This window comes from Wyeomyia smithii, chromosome 1, assembly GCF_029784165.1.
Source record: "Wyeomyia smithii strain HCP4-BCI-WySm-NY-G18 chromosome 1, ASM2978416v1, whole genome shotgun sequence".
NCBI lineage: Eukaryota > Metazoa > Arthropoda > Insecta > Diptera > Culicidae > Wyeomyia > Wyeomyia smithii.
In genome coordinates this window covers 178,924,339-178,941,412 of record NC_073694.1, presented here as the reverse complement: position 1 = coordinate 178,941,412, position 17,074 = coordinate 178,924,339, and the positions used below count along the sequence as shown (strand labels likewise).

The 17,074-nt window shown below is 35.0% G+C and overlaps 1 protein-coding gene across 7 annotated transcripts in view; it reads left to right on the top strand.

The window, feature by feature from the left end:
* Window positions 1-408: 408 nt before the first annotated feature.
* Window positions 409-17,074, top strand: part of LOC129717572 (retinal guanylyl cyclase 1-like) — a 74,728-nt gene continuing 58,062 nt past the window's right edge. For 3 of the 7 annotated variants that reach the window (XM_055667570.1, XM_055667568.1, XM_055667564.1), the window contains exon 1: window positions 416-560. In XM_055667570.1, coding sequence (XP_055523545.1) covers window positions 550-560 — 11 coding nt within the window. In that variant the 5' untranslated portion in view covers window positions 416-549. Of the gene's footprint in view, window positions 868-914; window positions 1,337-17,074 lie in introns of those variants that run through there. The other 4 variants (XM_055667569.1, XM_055667567.1, XM_055667565.1 and 1 more) reach the window with 3 other exon arrangements.

Here is a 17,074-nt window from a genome sequence, read left to right as displayed (position 1 = left end):
ATCTTACAACCAACCATTAACACCCCTTTTCACAATCACTCATTTGCTGCTAAATTCCCTACGCATAAACTCAACGCGACTTTAATGATTTGTAAGGCTTTAGAAACTGGAAACTTATTTTCCATTCATCCATCTCTATTGCAACGCAATAGAGCGCCATGTGAAAACTGAACCGATAGCGCGCGTTTTTCCAAGCTGCCACTCAATGGTTTTCCTATCCCGAAAGCAACCGAAACCGATGTCGACGCCGGGACGGGGGAACGGGCAACGGCAACAACGACGGATGTTATGATGATGTTTAGCCACCTCCGCGCTGGATTGCTGGCTGTCAGTGCGAGCTATCCTGTAAGCCTAGCAGCAGCTGGCAGCACTATATAAACGGTGACCCAGTGCGCTCGACTGACTCAGTGCCACGCGTACCGTGTACCCGGAAGTACAGTTAGTGAGCTGGCTCCCCACAGTCAGGAAGGATAACGATACAGCTCCGGTTCTTTCAGTTGCACCGTCTAAGTGTGCAGTGTAAAGTGTGATGAATCAAAGCTCCGGAAAATGGATTACCTGTGAGTTTCTACAGCGGGAAGGATTAATGCGATGAAGTGCATACTGATTAGTGAAAACTTGGCTGGAATCATTTTTAGTTAATCGAGTTGAATAATTCGTGGTTTCGCGCGCAAAAACCAAATCAATATGAATCCTGTGTGACAGGAAACGAGAGCCACAATATCCGAAAAATAATTGGAAACTGAACATGAAACAGTTGCTGCATAAATGATAATTGCGATTGAATTGCTGCCAAAAAATTGGTTAATACACGCGAAAGCTCGAGTCTGACTCAATTATTGTGTGATATCCTTATTAGTAGCAGTGGTGAGTTCGCACCACCCAACTTTGGTGTGTACGGAAAGTCCGTATTGCAGTATTTTTTTTTTGCATTCAAAGCGGATCCGTTATCCAGACGATTACGTTCGCTGTACGACAAATGATAATCAGTTTAGTGTACATGAGATGCCAAATATAGATAGGATTGGAGAACAAGATGCGGGATGAAAGTTGCAAGAAACATGCAAGTCTCTCCGAAGTGTACATTTTTTTTACTGTGCTACAATGTAATGTAAAGAAACGAAACACGATGAAAGTGCGATTTGCTTACAGAGACACACTCGAGAGGAACATTATTTCGCTACTTCCTGTTCGCATTGTTAGCCGGGAAGTGTCAGCTTCGTTTGATCAGGGTTTCGCGTGTGCCGGAAGCCCATATCTCGTGGAAAAAAAATTCAATTTTAAAAAGGAAAAAAAGCAATATTTTCATTGGGATACTCAGCTTGCTTCGATTTGAGTAATATCTGATAAGCGGAACACATTTCTCAATTTAATGATTGGATAATAACAATAATAATATCGTTTATTCATACGTCCATAGTCTTTTTGGTGGTAACATTTCAGGGTGGACTGCTTTTGTTTTGTTCTCAAGTAATACCTAGAAAACGGATGATGATTACGATGGTTCTGCCTCATTTCCTCTTCGAAGTGTTTGGTATGAGTATTTCATTTGGGTTTGCCTCAATTATGTGTATGATCGGAATAACATTTTTCTGATTTGTTAGGTGCCACTCAAGCTTTTCCATGAAACATATTTTGTTTTGCAAGGATGTATTTGACTACCTTTCGAACGAAAATAAATGTTGGAAATTGTGTCTTAAAAGTGTTAAGTTTTAGTGATAAAGACTATAAAAGGGACATTAATTCCATGGTACAGCGTTGAATGCTTCTAATGTAGCTGCTCGGTACTTCGAGATGAAATTGTGGAGATGCTCATAAATATCAAATCTAATATTCGTTCAGTTCTTTTACAATATGATTGACACGAGTCACAAATTAACAAAGATGCCGTCCAGCCGAGCTGAACAGTTTATTAATTCGATTGTTCCTAGAATTTCTTCGTTTAATTTGTAAAATATTCATGAGTGTGTGTGTGTGTGTGTGGAACCTTTCTAGATCCCACTGTCTGGCAGTGATGTAGTGAAAAAAAGACAGTTGCAATTATCTTTCATTTCTGCAACTATCTTTGTTTCGGGATCTAGAAGGTGTTAGCTCTACCGACCTTCCAAAGACCCTTTACAGAATGACTGAGTACTTGCAGTACATACCGGAGTAATTTTCCAATCGGTAAGCCCCGCTTCAAAATAATAATAGAATCTTGCAGATTTTATTATTATTTTCAGACTTTCAATTCGTTTGATACATTTGTACCAAAAAAATTGACCCGTATTTAATAGCATGTTATATTTATTGACAAGAGGATGCAGAAATTCAACTGTCGTACTGCACCAATATTAAACACAATCATAGCGAAATGCTAAGCTAAAAAAGAACGCTCTCTCCATTTAAAATCGATCCACATCCTATTCATTGATGCCCATCTGTCGAGTATCATTCAGCCTGGATGAAGTTGCAGAAAAAATTCGTTGGACATTCAGTATCCTTGGCTTCTGTTGCGAAAATCTCTTCTTATGACGGCTTCGAGATCTTTGTAGAAGATCTGCAGAATTTTTTGGTTCATGCTCAGATGTTTTCTTCCTCATTTTCAAGAGACACCACTTCAGTCCTAGCCTCATCTTCATGAACCGACCTGCATTGTAACACTTAAACACTTTTACCAAAAACAATAAAGAAAATATATCCAGCGAGAAAACTGTGACGCAGGAGAAAAATCACGTCCGTTCGCGTTCGTGGTTTACTTCGATCCTCAATTTGTAAAATATTCATGAGCACCCTTTATTAGAAAAGGTTTTACAACATTCTATAGGCTTGTTGAATGAATACCATTTAGATGGTGTACTTTCGTTGATAATATTCTAACTTTAAATTTAAAATAGTTCCAAGTTTTATGACTTAAAATAATCATAATTAAATCATCCAACATTCTCGGAAACGTGATTTAAAAAATGCTACCGAACCTTTAGGAAAAAAAGTTTGATATTTCTCCTTACGAGAATTTTTATCGAAACTTTTATAATTATCGGCACTTCTATAATAATTAATTGTTTTTCATTCTGTTGCCATGAAAAATAATTATTCACCTAACCTCCAGAAGACGTCAAAATAGGCTGCGTCTACTGTCCACCATTATTGTTCGTGGAAAATTGGACCCAAAATTGAGAAAACAGTTTCTCGGGATAGTAAACACCCCAAACAAAGTTTTTGCGAAAAAGATTCAGATTTTTTTTTGGATTTGATAAAAAAAATAGGAAAATGGGTTTTGATGAATCATTTCGATGAATCATTATTATCGTTACTATTATCGTCGTCATTATTCAAATTACTTATAAAATGGAGAAAGCGAAACGATAAAGTATGTATAATTCATTATTATAATATAATATTATAGACTCTGATGAAGGTCATCAGAGGTACCAATGGTAAAATTTCCTAATTATACCTCATTTGCGTGTGAACTCAATTCCTCTCGGCCAAATTCGTAAATGATATGTAGAAACTACCCAACTGAATCTTTCTTTACTGATCTTTGATTGAAAAGTTACAGGATTTCGCAATGGTTTGATTGGGATGCATGGGACATTTGTCTCACCATCCTTCTCGTTCTCACTTATGCTTCTACACTGTTCACTGGAAATTTCGAACTTAAAGGCCATTTTGATCAAAAACCGATTCACAACATATGCACATTTGCCGAATTCCACACTAGCTTGTCAACTGTCCTTGCGTTTACGTTGGAAAAAAAAGAGCTACTGCGTTAAAAATACTTGACGGATGGAATTTGGCTGCAGGTTTTTCTGTTTCAACTCGACGGCAAGTTTGCAGCCGAGGTTACAGCATATATGAGGGGTGATATACCGTACTGCATTAAATTTCGAACACTTAAGCTATGATGTAACTTCTTGCACTAAAAAATCAAAGAAACATGAACTTTCCATCGATCAATTTATATAGATTTAAACACGTTTTATACATGAAAACGAGGAGAATTTAGAAATCGGCTTTAACTCAAACTCCGAACACTTCAACGTAATCGTCAAGAGATAGATAGGCAAACCGTCTGAATCCTGACTGTCACTTTTTTCAACGCCTGCTGATTTCCGGGAAGTGGTCCCACAGTAAAGTATAGCATCACTGAGTGAAGGAATTTCCAACAAACGAAATGGTATATAAAAATCATTCATTTTGTTACACTAGCTATAATAATTCGATTTTTTGAATCAAAATTCGTAACGTTTTGTACCGGCAAATGTATTTAAAATGCGGTTTCCTCGATTTTATGTCTATGGCGTATTAGGGGTTTTCAATTTTAAAAAATATCTGCTTTTCCTTACCTTAATTGATGGCCGATCTTTCAGTGTGCTCTACGTTAATTTTCTTTGGTTTCTACTAGGATTTTCATCAACTGTCTAAATTTCAAAGGGGACTTGTTTGCGTGCTTATGTGTGAAGATATTTTTTCGTGGAGTGGCTTAAAATCACTTACGGGTGTTCTAAAATATCTTTTCATAAGCAGATCTGAAAGTTCCCTGACGTAGTGACGCGGCTCACTGAAAACAAATTGAAAGACCGTGAATAACTCGACGATTGGAATAGTTTTCCCTTTGTGAGGCAGTGAACACGAAAATGTGTGTCTGCGCTCCTAGCAGTGCTTTCGGTGCAGATTCAGGTTCCGCACGAAGTGGGAAAGAGTTTTTTTCCCTTTGGAGGGTTGGAGACAAAGCATCACTAAGCGACAGCGAAAAACTTTTCGTGTTTGTTTATATATCCTTACTAGCTGGGCAAATGGAAATCTTAAATACGTGTGCTTCGCGAGTGAATAAATATTTGTAGCAATGTATTTAACATTGCCATATCCGTAATTTAAAAAATAAAAAAAATATACACTAAGAGAAAAAATACTAATAATAGTGAATGAAAATTTCAAACTCAACTTGGAGAAAATAGAAGTTGTTGATTCAATTCCTTTCTTTTCAATTTAATCATGAATAATTAATGTCCTTTAGAAACCTTTAAAGCTCATCGACAAATTGAATTTTGTTGCCAGCTCGTAAGTGCGTGAAGTCTTCAAAGACCTGAATGAAGAGTTCCCGTTAGTAAACGTAGAAGCGTTTTTTTTATTGATGGTAATTCAAATAAATTTCCGTTATTTTCGTACAACAGCTAGGGTAGGGAACATATTCTAAGCAGCTTTGGGAGCCGCCTGTGTATTGAGACGAAATGCTTCAAATCTGTAAGATGAAATACAAACATAAGTATATCAATTTATTCTCTATCTTTTTCTATGTCAGCACTTGTTTTAAGATGCTAAAACCGATTTAGCAAACTTTTACAGTAATCAATTAAAGTTCCATACTGAGGGTCACTATTCCTATCACCCCGAACCTTTTAAGCAGTTTGCATATGTTTTGCAGGGGATTTTCTTCAGCACTCAAATAGCGCTTGAATAGCTACAACTTTTTTCGTTTGATGGTTTTTCAAAGATTTTATGTATTCGTAAGACAGCTAGTTAATCAGAGTTTTCGTTCTCATAATTGAAATTGTCGATATTGATCAAAATTCAAGAGATTGAGGCCCGTTTATTCCGACTGATTAACCCGTAAAGACCCGAGACGGAACTTATTTTTTGAAGATGATCGTTCTCAGCACTGGCGCGGTCGATTTGAGAAAACTTGGAATATTATTCAGGGGGAATAGTTGCATTAAGTTTTGGTATAGGTACCACCCCATTGGACCCATCCCCATTTCCGTGAGATGCAAATATGTCTGTGTTTCTTGCTACTTTTTCAATCAGATTGAGCAAATAATGAGAATTTACATAGGTATCAATTGTTCCATGTATCAAATAATGTCAGGTAGATGAAATATGGCAAAAAAGGGTGAATTTAGAAGTTTCCAGAATATTTAAATACAAAATCACAAAACTACGTATTTTTAAAAAAATTCAAAAAACATTGTCGTCCTTCCAGTCTTCTACATTTTTAGAATAAGGTTTCCTGAATCCATACATGATGAAATATTTATTCTAGCATGCATAGATTTTTAGAAAATCAATTTTTCATAAAAACTCGTACTTTATTAAATTCAAACCCATTTTTCTCGAAATATGTGCATGCTAGAATAAATATTTCATCGTGTAGGAATTCAGGAAACCATATTCTAAAAATGTAGAACTAAAAACTTGAAGGAGGACAATGTTTTTTGAAATTTTTTAAAAATACGTAGTTTCGTGATTTTGTACTGAAATATTCTGAAAACTTCCAAATTCATTCTTATTTGTCATATTTCATCTACCTGACATGATTTGATATATGAAACAATTGTGCAGAATCATTTCAAATCGCCTGGAAATACGCAAAAATTTAATCGACCATTTTTGATTTGAATGAAACTTGGCACACGTATTTGGCTTAGCAAACTGAGCATTTTTCACAGGTGGAGAGATTTTTTTCACCCATGAGTTACATTCTAAAAGGGCGTATGCCTTTTGGCATAGGTTTTATTCGAATCATTGTAGCCCAGAAACCGTTTGTTGTATAGAAAAACTGTCTGAGAATGAGTTGTAGGGAATTGAAAATGCACCATAAAAAAAATATACACTGTACAAAAAAAATATTTTTGACCAAAAAAAATTAAAAATAAACATTAAATTTCAGTTTAAAAAAAAAAGAGTTGAATTTTTCTTTTAACTTTTTTTTTTAAGAAGCTTGACGTTAATACGCATCTTTTAAAAAAAAGTCCAGGATGGAGAAATGAAAAATAATTTTTTTATGGTAGATTAATTTTTTTATAAAAATTCTAATTTATACATTTTTCAAAATATTTGTATTCTGATTATTTTAAAAGATGCAGTGAGTCATTTTAAATCAAAAAGCTCTTGGTAGTAAACATTCTAAAGGCATTGGTTTTCGAGTTATTTTTAATTTAAGCTCGAAAAATTATAATTATTTAGGAAAATACACGTTTTTCTTAATTTGTCCATGGTTCTCCAGCAAAAACCATACGTTCATTGGAATGCTTGATCAAAAAATGTACAGTTCATTCTTTGAAAACAAAACGATTGGGCGAACGGTTCTCAAGAAAAGAGTTAAATGTTCTAAGTGATATAAATATATATAAGAATCGAATATTTATTTTCGAGTTTTATTATCTTGAGAACATATTTTTTATGACATAGATACTTTACAGAACTAGTTTCACTCTATATTTTATATACATCATAAGTAAATGAATGGTCATCTCTTGGAAACATCTTCGTTTGTATCTTATTTTCTGACATCGGAACAAAAGAGTAATACTTTTGTGTGGCAGCTAGATTTTTTGAAAATATTGCTCCATTCTGTAACTCCTTGTTCATTATCTTCATATGATAAAATATAATGACATTTTTGATAAATTTTTATTACTTTTCTGATTAGACCAATCATACAATTCTTTTGCGCTTGTAATGTTCATGTTCTTTAGCTAAACTTGCATTTCCTGCCATTCGTTTTAATATGCCACCAATTGCATCGCATGGGCCTTTACCATGAGAAGTCGCAAAAAAATGCCACTCTGCATCGACGTTTTATTTTGTTGCAAAGTTTTTTCTATTTTTATATTGTGAGGCAGCTCCATCAGACATTAATATCGCTTTTTTCAACTCTATTGTTGTTTTCAAAAAACTCATTAATTTGGCGATGAACACCTGAACCGCAACAGTATCATGAGGTTCTGATTCAGTAAGTGTTCCAGATTCTGAATAGAAAACAACTAAGGGATGAATGGTGGCTTGACTATCATTCCAATAACTACACGAATCACAAATTGATAAAGACGTATTAAAATGAGCTTGACTGTTCAATATTTTTATTTTTGCGATAACGTTTTCGTTTAATTTGCGTAAGCTTGATGAGCACCGATGATCAGGAAAGGGTTTACAGCATTTGGGCTTGGTGTATTCCATTTTCACTTTATTCATCTTCACAAAATTCAAACTGTTACTAACACATCTGGAGTAGTGCAATCGTATTTATAAACGAAAACAGATATTATAGGTAACCCAGTAGTTATTGGTTGCGTACTTTACAAACAGTTATTATTAGTAAACAAGTAGGTAGTGTTGCACAACAAACATATTTTTTTATAAAACATTCGGCAAGGGGGAACGTGTAGGTAGACTAAGGTTTAGCGCTTGAGTCGTTTTGTTGTCAGAGAATGAATTGTATATTTTTGATCAAGCATTCCAATGAACGTATGGTTTTTGCTGGAGAACCATGGACAAATTGAGAAAAACGTGTATTTTCCGAAATATTAATAATTTTTTGAGCTTAAATTCAAAATAACTCGAAAACCGATGCCTTTAGAATGTTTACTACCAAGAGCTTTTTGATTTAAAATGACTCTCTGCATCTTTTAAAATCATCAGAATACAAATATTTTGAAAAATGTTTAAATTAGAATTTTAATAAAAAAACTAATCTACCATAAAAAAAACTCAACTCTTTTTTTTTAACTGAAATTTAATGTTTATTTTTAATTTTTTTTGGTCAAAAATATTTTTTTTTGTACAGTGTATAGTTTTTTTATGGTGCATTTTTAATTCCCTACAACTCATTCTCAGACAGTTTTTCTATACAACAAACGGTTTCTGGGCTACAATGCTTCGAATAAAACCTATGCCAAAAGGCATACGCCCTTTTAGAATGTAACTCATGGGTGTAAAAAATCTCTCCATCTGGGAAAAATGCTCAGTTTGCTAAGCCAAATACGTGTGCAAAGTTTCATTCAAATCAAAAATGGTCGATATTCGACCATCGGTGATTTGGCGCGATCTTGCTCAATTAATACCTATGAAAATTCTCATCATTTGCTCAATCTGTTTGAAAAAAGTAGCAAAAAACACAGACATATTTGCATCTCACGGGAATAGGGAGGGGTCCAGAGGGGTGGTACCTATACCAAAACTTGTAGCAACTATTCCCCTTGAATAATTTTCCAAGTTTTCCCAAATCGACCGCGCCAGTACCGAGAACGATCATTTTCAAAAAATAAGCTTCGTCTCGGGTCTTTACGGGTTAAAATAGGTGCCACTGCCTAAGCCGTTCCTTACCCTAGTTATCAAATTTTCATTCCCGGAGATTGGTACCCGTTTTCTTCGGCTATTAAAAATAGTGGAGCAATTTCATAAAAAATATCCCAATTTTAATATATTTTTTAATTGTCTGTTTGGATATGACTGAAGCTCCGCACCAATGTTTCTAGAGGCTAAGACGTGATTTTGTGTTATTAGTTTTTTTTACGTAGGACTACGTCTCACCGCATGCGGAAACTAAAACTATGGTGTAACGTGATAGAATAAAACAGCGGTTCTCAACCTGCGGTACGCGTACCCCTAGGGGCACGTGATAGCATCCAGGGGGTAGGCGAAAAAAAATCAGTTATGGCGGACCAAGCAAATTTTCTGTATGAGAAAAAATTGACCTTCGAATTTCATTTATCGGTAGTACTCAAAACTTTCGTCTTTTCGAAAGAATCCCTATGCAAAATTTCAGCTCAATCGGACTTCGGAAAGTCGTTTTCAACCAAGTGAAGCGCGCGTTGTAATGCTTGTAAAAATTGTGTTTTTGAACCCATTTGCGCGAAACGCACTCCTCCCTACGGAATGGGAGAGGGTGCCCGCCAGGTTTTTTTGTACCTAACTTATTTTGACACGCATAAACATTACACTCCAAACAAGTCTACCCAAATTTAATTTTATTTGAAACCCTAACTAAGCTGTCACAATATGATATACCACTACCCTTTTGCACACTGCGAAAACAGACCAAGCTCTTTGGGTGCAATTCTTCTACGTTTTACCATTACTGAGCTTGTATAAGAGTCAATTGCTTCATAAATATCAAAAATAAATATCAAGACGATCGCAATAATTTGTTAATTTATTTTGTCACTTTAGAACCCGATATCCGCGAGCACGAAAACAAGCTCACGGGTCATACTTATACCAAAACAACTATTACCACATATAGTTATTGTGAAAAAAAAAATACGCCATCAAAACTGTTAACTGTTGTTTGTATTAGTATCTTGCACTTCTGAACTAAATTTCCAAATCATCGTTGCACTAGTTTTTGAGTTACACTCTTTGAAAATTTAAAATAGGATTTTTCATGCAAAAAAAAAACTTGAATTTCCCTTACAAAAACAAACGTAAAATATTGAAGGAATTGTTTTGAAGGCAATATACGCCCATTGACGACATTTTAGGAGATTTGAACTGTTTGGGAACCATCGAAAAATTGTTTGGGTCTACAAACCCTGGGTAAAATGGTGAATTTTCAACGTAAACCAAAAAAAAACATCATTTTGTACCTCAATTCACACTCAAATTAAAAAACTATAGAAACTTCATACAACAACAATGGAATCGTGTTTCGAAGAACTGTTACTAGAATAATTATTCCTCTACGTCTATGTTTATAAGGGTGGCAGCGGAAGAGGTCATGTCAAATTTTATTTAAAAACCGACCACGAACATTTTGTTTAGGCCCAAATAAATTACCTGTGCGAAATTTCAGTTCAATCGGACATACGACATCGTCACAAAGTAGTCGAGAATTAGTGTGAATTGAGTTGTCAAATGATGTGAATCAAGGTCGAAAATTTGCCATTTTTCCCGGGTTATTTGATGCGAACCATTTCACGATGGTCAAAATACAGCTCAAATATTCTAAACAAGTAGTCATTGGGCATATGTAATCTGCGAAACAATACCTACTATGATTTACGTTAGTTTTGGGAGTGTTATCCTTTTTTTCGTATCAAATATGCTCCCTAAACACGAAAAGGGCGTAATTCAAAAATTTGTTCACGGATGATTTTCAAATTTGGCTCAGAAGTGCAAGATAGTAATACAAACCAGCTGGTACTAGCAGTTTTAATGGCGTATTTATTCTAAAATAAAGGTATGTGGAACACCGTGATTACATTTTTTATGTATGTCTTTACACAATGCTAGAAATAAACAAATCCAAAATTATTTTTTTAGAGAGTACTGCTAACTTTATTGAGATTGAGAACCGCTAGAATCAATATGTCGTTGGATTGATAAAATGATGAACAGAGGCAAACCAGTTTAAAGTTAAAAGCCTCTTTGATAAAAACAAAAAAGAGATGAATGTTTTTTTAATTCTTCAGTTATCATTATTACTTCATTGTTAAACGACAGAATCTTTCCATCCTAATAGGTCGACTAATGTTTGCTTCTAGAAAAAACGAACGAACGAGTGGCTTACGAAAATGATCCACCGTTCTTTGAACGCATCAGAACTGACGGTTCGCCCGAAACCGAATTTTACCGAAACAACACGAACTGTCAACATACGTGCGTAATAGGGGGTTTTAATATGAAAAAATACTTGCTTTTTCTTATACTAATCGATGACCGACCTTTTAATAGGCACTACGTATTTTTTATTAAATCTCTACGATTTTTCTTTGATTTTCCAATTGAAAAATTAGATTTTTTTAAATTTTCGCTAACTGGCAGTGCACAAGGTGACACTTCTGCTGCTCGAAAATATAACCCTGACCGAGCACAAAGTGGAAATATAACCCTAGTTCGCGTTTTATGACAGGGATGCCAAATGTGAAGACATATCTCAATTTCGAAGACATTAGAGCTCGTGTGAAGTAGTGGAAGCCTAATAGACGGTTGATTACCCACACTCGATTTGAGGTTTTCACTGGAATTTTTGCTAACTTTCAATGGAGGACTGTGTATACAGATTTCTTATGTGTGGAGACATTTTTTATGGAGTGTGTAGTTATTTGAAAAATGACCTGGCACCCCTGTGTCATGATTTCTTGACGGCAGGGTTTGTCTTAAAATCACTTACAGTTGTTAAAATTCGAAATCGATTTTTTTCAATAGTTCGGCTGTTTAAAATAAAAAAAGTCAGTGGAATATGATTTTTTTTACATTTCCTATCAAAAGAATAAATAATATACATACCTCTAAAACACTCTATTGTGAACTATGAGCCGTTCGTATGAATCGGTTCGCAACGGTGAGAAAGCGATTCAGAGTCACTCTCAAAAAAAAAACAGCTTTGCCTACCCCTACTTGCTCTCCTGAGCCTAGACTAATTTGATGTCTCTAGGGTAAAACTGTCTCGAGAAGTTCATAGCAACCTCCTTCATCACACAAATTAACGACCTAGAATGCTATTAAAATTGATATCTCGGAGGAAAACAGGTAACAATGCCCCACCGAGCCATGAATAGAGCACTAGTCACCCGTCGCTTCTTAGTGCAGGGGAACATGATTTCCGTTTGTATGCAGCCAAGCGAAACTAATGTCAAAGCAAAAAATGTAATTAAGTAAAGTACTTGGTTCTCAAGGAAGTTTGTGACGCTCGATTAAAATGTGCATAAAAATGTGTATTTTTGGCGTCACGGATTGCCAGGAACTTGAAATTCAAAAGTCCCCTACGTTCGGAGACAATAACGACGGCTAGGAATTAAGTCTGTCGGTTGATTGATTTCATTGAACAAATTTAAACCTAACTCACTGAAATCCCGAAGAGAAACACAGGAAAAAAGGTGTCTAGTATCAGCACTTTATTTCGACAAAGAAATATCGGGAAAATATACTATTTTAGACTGTTGACGGAAGGGTGCATCGAATGTGCCTGGTTCTAGGAAAGAGGCTATGTCCCGATCGAGCTGGAATTTTGGCGGCTTTTTTCGACTTTTTGGACTTACGGCAAAACAAAATCGAAAAATCGATTTACATTGGCGCTTATCATATCCTGCGGTAAACAACAATTTGAATGCGAAATCAATGAGGTTACTTTCTTTCAACTTATCAGCAGTATTCTCAAAATTTACATTGTTTATGTGATTGTGATTGAATGAGCATACTTATTCTACTTAGCTTAGTGTAGCTTAGTTCTAAGTGTAACTCACTGTGCATCATTCAATGACCCAATGACGTCCTTACAGTCAACAGGTTCCGTGCAACACCGGTACGATTCAATTTTTTTTACATTCTGAAATTTTGATATCAAACGATGCCAAATACGGTTAAGTTTTATTTCACAAAGACATGTTTCAAAATTCACCAAAAAAAACCTGAGTTTTTGGCTGATGTGTTTTTAGAATTCGTATCAAAAACATACTCCAAATATGGTAAAAAAAGACTTTAACTTTTGTCGTGGATGTGATAAAGGTAATTTTAAACGCTAATTTTCAACCCCGTTTCCCTTGAAACTATGAATTTCGAGTTGTGCTAGTGCCGCACGGAGCCTACAATAAGCCTACAATTTACATTGTTAAAGACCGAGTATACCTCTGCATCCCTACAAAGACCACGGAAGAGAGTTTATTCAGTGGGGTGGGTTTTTGATCAGGATTCACTTTTATAAGTGATATAACCATGATTTAATTGAATTAATGTAACAATATAGATATGATTATGTAGAGATAATGTGAGATTGATAAAAATGAATTATAAAATACAATACGAAGTATTAGGGCATGCGAAGAAGATCTCGGTTGGCTGCCTTCTATAGCTGAAATTTTCAAATTTTTGGCTTAGAAAACGCAAAAAAATAATAAAAACGGATTCGGAAAACATACACGCAAAACTTTTCCTTATTACTTTAAAAGCAATAGCGCAAAATTACCTTTTAGGTAACAAATCCATTACTTAAAAAGCAATAAAATTCTTCCCCAGTCAACATACTGTCATATATTTAGCACGTGTTATGAGAATACGGCTATCTAATAATGGTCGTTTCAACCACATGCAACTTTTTTTTCTGTCGAAAAATGCTCCCTCTCCACCTCAAGTCAAAAAAAAACACACACCGTCGCATAAGTTGCACATGTTACAAGTTTTTTCAATCTCCAATTCATCCAGTGGGCGTGTATTAGTTCGCTCGTTGTATGCATACGGAGCAGCGAAAAAATATGCTGCCAAGCAACATTTTCCCCGTCATAGAGTATGCAAACGTTGATGATTTCAAAGACTTGAAATGCGCTTTAAAATGACATCACGATCTGTAAACTGCGTTAGAGAAAAATAAAAACATTCGCTTTCTTGCAAGCTATTTACAGCACATAATCATTGGTTCTTGAAAACTCATTTGGATCGTTTGAATATACAAAACTCGTGCCCATCCAGAACAATATTCGCAACTTCGGCAACTCTGGTCAGACAGTATTACATATTTCCGTTTCAAGTAAACACTGGGGGACGAAACGAAAGTGTTTCTAATTAGACATTTGAGGATGACGGTTGAGATTCTGATTATGTGTGCATGAAGGGAGACAAAAATGAACCAGATCGTTGCATCAATACAAATGCAGCGAGTGAAGTCTTGCCAACACATGCATTTCGGTGCTTGGCTGTATGTTCTCCTGCAGAAACACATACAAGCGTGTGGCCGTCATAATTTTTATTACTTTTTGTTTGTTACTTTTTGTGTATAATGCGCAGTCATAAGACACAAAAGGTAATAAAAAATTGCCCAAAAGTAATAAAATATTCCCCGTTTGCGTTGGGTGTACGGAAAGTGTCCGCTATAATGTGTTCCAAAAAAAAGTGATGAACTTTTTGAGACTAATTTATGACATATCAATACATAGTTGTTGTTGTGCTCCTTATTGCGGCTGAAAACATTATTTGAACTATGTTATTACAAAAACAACACAGCGCATGCACAGACGTGTCGCTTCTCTCTACAACCATTCACCGCATAAAATCATTAGAACGTTCACGCATAGAGTTGAAAAATCGGAGCACCGAGATGCGACGATTTACAGATTGAGTGTTTCAGAACTCAATTCATGAATAGAATTTTATCAAAAAGCGTGGAACAGCAAATACCGTATATTCTACCCTACCAGTTTGTATATACACGTTTGCCAGTTTATGTACGGAAAAAAAACAACAGAAAAAAAACGGTATTGCAATCCACACATACGAAACTTTCATGCATTTTCAGTGCGGTGTAAGATAGGGGTCATTTTCTACTGGGTATGAGGGTCGAATATCAAAACATAACAAAATCGAAACAATAATTTATACTTATCTTACTGAATTTATTGAAATTGTTACATATTCGAGCGTCTCTACAGCCTGTGCAGCAACCTTCTCACACCGAACACAAGAGTTTCAGCAGAAAAACTGATGAAAAAAACACTTGAAATATAAACTTTCACTAAGCAGAGAATTCACACGTGCTGACGATAGCCGTGCTGCCAGAGCCTCTCTGACCACTATTACAGTTAACATATAAACACAAGAGTGGCCGAAACTGATGCTTCTACCCTATACTAGCTATTTTACAAAAAAATCGAAATGTTTATCTAAAAACAAGAGACGCATTAATACACACGAAGGGAATCCACAATCTGCACGACAGAATTTCTATTTTATGAATCAGAAGCGAAAAGGAATAATATAGGTATAGACATATGCAACTGCGTGACGCAAATACTGAAAAGCAATCAGAGTAGAAGTAAACAAAATTCAATTTTGCTTCTCTCCTTAGAATATTGCAGCGTTTGTCGTTATGCAATTTTACTAGAATCTTTAAATGAAGAAGTAAAAGTTACCTCTGGTACTTTTCAATAATGTTTATTGTTAGTTTATTTCAATTATTACAATATTTAGAATTAAATGGAGCGTTGAAAGTGGTCTCTGGTATATTTTAACAAAGTTGGAGTATTTTTTTATTTTAACAAATCAAAAGTTTGTAGTTAAAATTACTCCTGATGAAGAGAGGTTACCAAACTTGATTTACAAAACTTACTCTTTTGTTCTGGTAATTTTCTCCCTAAGAGTTTTCAATTATTTTTTATTATTTATATTTATATTTTATAAGATTTAAAATCGTTGAAACATTACCTACTTTGAGGAGTGTGAAATTTTTCTGCTGTCACTTGATAATCTCAGTCTTCCGGCTAACGGTGAGCTGTTTCTGTTTTTTTTTTCATCTTCAGTACGAATAGAGTTCAGTTTACTCTCTCACTCGATTTTCACATCTGACCAACTTGAAATTAAAAGACGATGTTGACACTCGAGCTGCGATTTATCCAAGTAACATGTTCAATATAGTAGTGAAAAATGATATCATCGCTTTCGATTTTCTTTCTACCAACAGCAAGTAACTATCACAGTAAGCATAGAGATCCGACACGTGGAACCAATGTCTAGACTATCTTGTTTTGGTTATTGGGTTTTTATTATCACCGGTCGTAGAAATACAGAGTTCACGTCGAAATAACACTGCAGTGCCACTTTTGGTAATACAGTATAAAGTCTCGATATAAGGCAACTTTATTTTTCTTTTCATTACGTTGTATCTACGCACGAAAAAAAATTTTTTTTTACTCGAAAGTGCACAAAAACTTATTTCCTATCACCTAGTAGTATATATAAACCTTTCTCATGTCTCTTTAGGACAATTTTCGATGACAAAAACAATCAGTCAGAAAACAGTGAAAGGAAGTGAACAGTGAAAGAGAGTCTCTTTACGCACACTATGTATAATGACTTATTATATCTACAGCGGCGCAAGCGATGAGACACGTCTGGACGAGGGAAATTTTTCCTAAGTCTAGTCACACCTTCTATTCCCGTTCATCTTCGCATTCCCGCGAAACTACATACATTGCCCGCTTTACTAAACTTAAAATGTAAGTCAATATGACAAAAAATGAAATTAGTTCGTAAAGTTACTAAAAATATTTATTTGGAACAATAAACACCTCAAAAATCATTGTTGTACTTAAATTTTGAGATATCTAAAAAAGTTACGTTATATCGAGGTTGCCTGTATTTTAAGTATCAAAAAGACAGTTGTTTTTGGCAGTGCCTGTAAGCGTATTTAATCTCACAGCTAATAGCATTAAATACAGATTCATTTCGACCGAAAATTTCATCACTCAAATAAAAAAAAAGATTGCTAGAGAGATAAAATAATTACGAAATAATTTACCTCGTTTGATGCGATATGTTAGTGGTATGACACTGACTTTTTGATGCTGTTATAGATTCATAGAAACCAAACAACGCGCATAGTTAC